This window comes from Physcomitrium patens, chromosome 7, assembly GCF_059467195.1.
Source record: "Physcomitrium patens ecotype Gransden chromosome 7, ASM5946719v1, whole genome shotgun sequence".
Classification (NCBI taxonomy): domain Eukaryota; kingdom Viridiplantae; phylum Streptophyta; class Bryopsida; order Funariales; family Funariaceae; genus Physcomitrium; species Physcomitrium patens.
Genome location: NC_143416.1, coordinates 4,238,647 through 4,242,073, shown reverse-complemented (window position 1 = coordinate 4,242,073; position 3,427 = coordinate 4,238,647). Strand labels below are relative to the sequence as shown.

General features: G+C 52.1%; 1 protein-coding gene across 1 annotated transcript; it reads right to left on the bottom strand.

The window, feature by feature from the left end:
• Positions 1 to 1,686: 1,686 nt before the first annotated feature.
• Positions 1,687 to 2,877, bottom strand: LOC112284271 (homeobox-leucine zipper protein HAT4). Its single transcript, XM_024523945.3, has one exon. The coding sequence runs from the start codon at positions 2,874 to 2,876 to the stop codon at positions 1,896 to 1,898; it is 981 nt and encodes a 326-aa protein (XP_024379713.1). The 5' UTR covers position 2,877; the 3' UTR covers positions 1,687 to 1,895.
• Between the last annotated feature and the right edge of the window lie 550 nt (positions 2,878 to 3,427).

Sequence of the window (3,427 nt, the reverse complement as noted above, 5' to 3'; positions counted from 1 at the left end):
GTCATCCTTGACCTAAATCAAATTATTGCCAATCCTTTACATTTTTGTACAGAATTTGATGACATGCCATGTCTGGTTTTTTGCTAAGACATCTCCAGGTCCTGACACCCCACACTATATGTAGATACACATGGTTAATCCTAATCCTACAGTAGATCACACTTGCCTCAGAACCGGTTTGGATGATATTCTACGTATGACAATCAAACAGAAATGTTTCCCCAACAAGAGCCAGAAGTAGCAAAGGAAAGGACTATGTAAAGCAACATCGAAGGTAAGTGCGACCTCACTTGCGCCATCGTGCTTGAGACAAAACATCATGGCTTACTCTGCGCTTGTGGGGCTATGATTTGGATATGGCACAGATTGAGTGAGAGAAGATGTTGCTTTGGTGGGACCCCAGTTGTGCCACCCTGGTTACTGTGGGCTATTAGCTGCTCCCGCATATTGTGAACTCATGCGTGAAAGAAAAATTTAGGCTTCCCAATTAGTGGGAGTATACACCAACAAATACAGATAATGGTTAATTGGATCGATAACTGTTGCTAAAAGGGGGAGGGATCTCATCCGGAGATGCAGCAGGCATAAGAATTGGCGAGGCCTTGGCTGTGCCCCCTCGGAGCTCTCAGGCCAAGTGTCTCGTAGCTTGCGCTGCCAGCGTCGGTTGTGGGGCCCTTGGGCTTTTTGTTTTCACTGACTTGCAGAGCTTGTCTGTAATCCACATACCTTTACTCTGACTTGGCCACATTATTACACGAGTTTGGTCAAATAAGGAACTAGATTCCATCATGTGTCAGGATGCCGAGGCTGAAAGGTTAGAAATAAGTGCCCTTTAAGGACATTCACATCTCCAAAGAATGAAACCGGAGGTTAGCAATAATCTTGAGAAAGCATCGGCAGGAAAACGATCCAGCGAGGTTGAGACCCCCTGACGTGAGGAGCAGCCGGTGCGTTCACTCTCTCTGCAACAATCACTCTCGAGCTACCTCGAACTGGGCTAATTCAATGCCATGCGTCAGAAATAGAAAGAAATCCTGCAGGTGTCCTTGACTTGCACGTCGACGCCCTGAACAGTGCGACGGGAATACGGTATTGTGCACGACTGCACCGAAATAGATACGATGTATTATCAAAGCATTGGATGAATACGTCCGAAAGCCTCTGTCAAACGTACTGTAGTCAAATGCTACTTTACACTTTCCCACTACCACAACGCCAACTCGATCCCACACCATGAATATCAAATTTGTTACAAATAATTCGACATTTAATGGAGCGTCTGAAGATATATTCCGGAGGAGCATCCGAGGCATAAAGCACTGGGACGAATCGAGTAAGCGAACGCACGTGGCAGGCAAGACCTGGTCTAACTGATTACCATGTCTCGGCACAGCTATTCATTGCGAACAAGAGCAGTAAATCAATCATGTACCAACACCCACCCAGCCCACAAACAATCAACGCGGCATATCACACTGCCAAATACAGAATATCAAGGCCCATGACCACTCTCCTGCAACAACCTCAAAAATAGATGCACAAAACAAATCAATGACATCAACGATCCTTACTCTATCTCATACACACATTCACAAACACAAACATCGTAAGATATAAGCCAAGGATTTGCAACCTAGGGCCAGACTGCGCAACAAGACGAAGATGGAGACTTCATCACGCACAAAGTAATGGAAAAGCTACCTTTTCAAAGAAGTATACACGCATCATCCAGTAGCACGTCTGTGCAAAAGATCAACAAAAGAAAATTGTTCTAGCGCTAGCAGGTAAGGCTATATGATGACATTATCGTACAACACAGAGCGGATCTCTTCAATGGAAGTCGCCCGTGAGAACTTTTAAAAACTACCAAGCCACATCTCCACGTTGCCACATCCCTAGCAAGCTGCGCTTGACTGTGAAAGATGTGAAAATCCTGGCTTCGCAAACGTCAGCGACCTGTTGTCCACCGTCGCTACTCTCTCGCATGATGGACACATCGTCAGCGTCGCCGCGGGCAGAGGCATGTAGAAATCGTGCGATATCACGCACGGTGGCGCCACCTTGATCGCTCGCAGCTCCTGCAGCTCCTTCTGCAACCTCCTGTTCTCCTCCGTCAATGTCTCCACACATCGCTTCAACAGCTCGCAGTCCACTTCCGTCTGTTTCAGCTTCGTCCGCGCCCTCCTGTTCTGGAACCACACCTCCACCTGCCGCGGCCGCAGCCCCAGCTGCTTCGCCAGCGCGTTCTTCTGCTTCGGGTTCAGCGTGCTGTGCTCCTTGAAGCTCTCCTCCAGCAGCGCCGACTGCTCCTTCGACAGCCGCAGCTTCTTGCGCGCCGTCCCTTCGTCCTCGTCGTCGCTGCCCCCTCGCGAGCTCATCTCGCCCGTCGCGTTCCTCTCCAGATCAAACTCGTGCTGAATTTTCCCCCGTCCCCGCTTCATCCCGATGCTGCTCGGCGACGACACCGCCGCCTCCTCCTCTCCATCGGTCGACGGTATCTGGTTCACGTCGATACCGCACCGGGGCGACCCGCCCCGCCCCCCGCTCGTATACGTCGTCACCTCGCCGTCCTCGTTCCCGCTCCCAGAGTTCGTCCGAGAACCCACCAGCGGCTGCCAAGCCAGCCCCCGGAAAGACGTCGACGACGGCACGGACGGAGCCGTCACCTGCGAGTTCGAATTCGATTGCGACGAAGGCCTCAGCGGCAGGAGATCCAGCTGCACGGGGCACGCCCGCGGACCACCACCATCCCCGACTCGGTTCACCATGGAGAACTCCACGCCCAGGCCCAAGCTCGCCCCATAGTTGGCCATGGCCCTCATCCTGTGGGCCTCCTCGTGCATCGCTCTAACGCCTCCCTCCATCATCGTCGTCATGCTTCTCCTACCCCAACGCCACGCTACACTCCCACCCTCCCCCCGCCCCCCAGCCGCTCCAGTTTTCCCCTCCTACAACACCAATCTCCGCTTCACAGCATAATCTCCTCCATGGTGTAACCAAAGCTTCCCCTCACGCCAACCTCCACAGTTTTAGCCTTCTACACTCACTGTCCACTCTGAGAAAAAAAACCCGTCCGGACTTTCCACCCCACAGGCAACCCGCTCACAGCGTATCACTCACAACCAAGGACCTAATTCTGTACCAGAAGTATGCGCGACATTCAATCCCACAACAATAGACGGATGACTTGCGACACTGGAATGGAAGAGAGCTGCGGGGGCCTGCAGTGGGAAGGTATAGGCGTCGTCCAGCCTGACGATCACGGGCCCGGTCGGCCGGGCCCATCCGACCCGCGACATCGGCGGGCCTTAGATGAGCCAATCTGGTCGTGTCTGGAACCCCAATTCCCTTTTCTGTTTTTCTTTCTTGCTTCCTTCCTTCTTTACTCCTTCTTTTCCTTCCCTTCCCTTGTCTTTTTCTTCCGTCT

Coding starts and splice junctions, on each gene's coding strand:
- LOC112284271 (XM_024523945.3), bottom strand. CDS start 2,876: ATGACGACGATGATGGAGGGAGGCGTTAGAGCGATGCACGAGGAGGCC.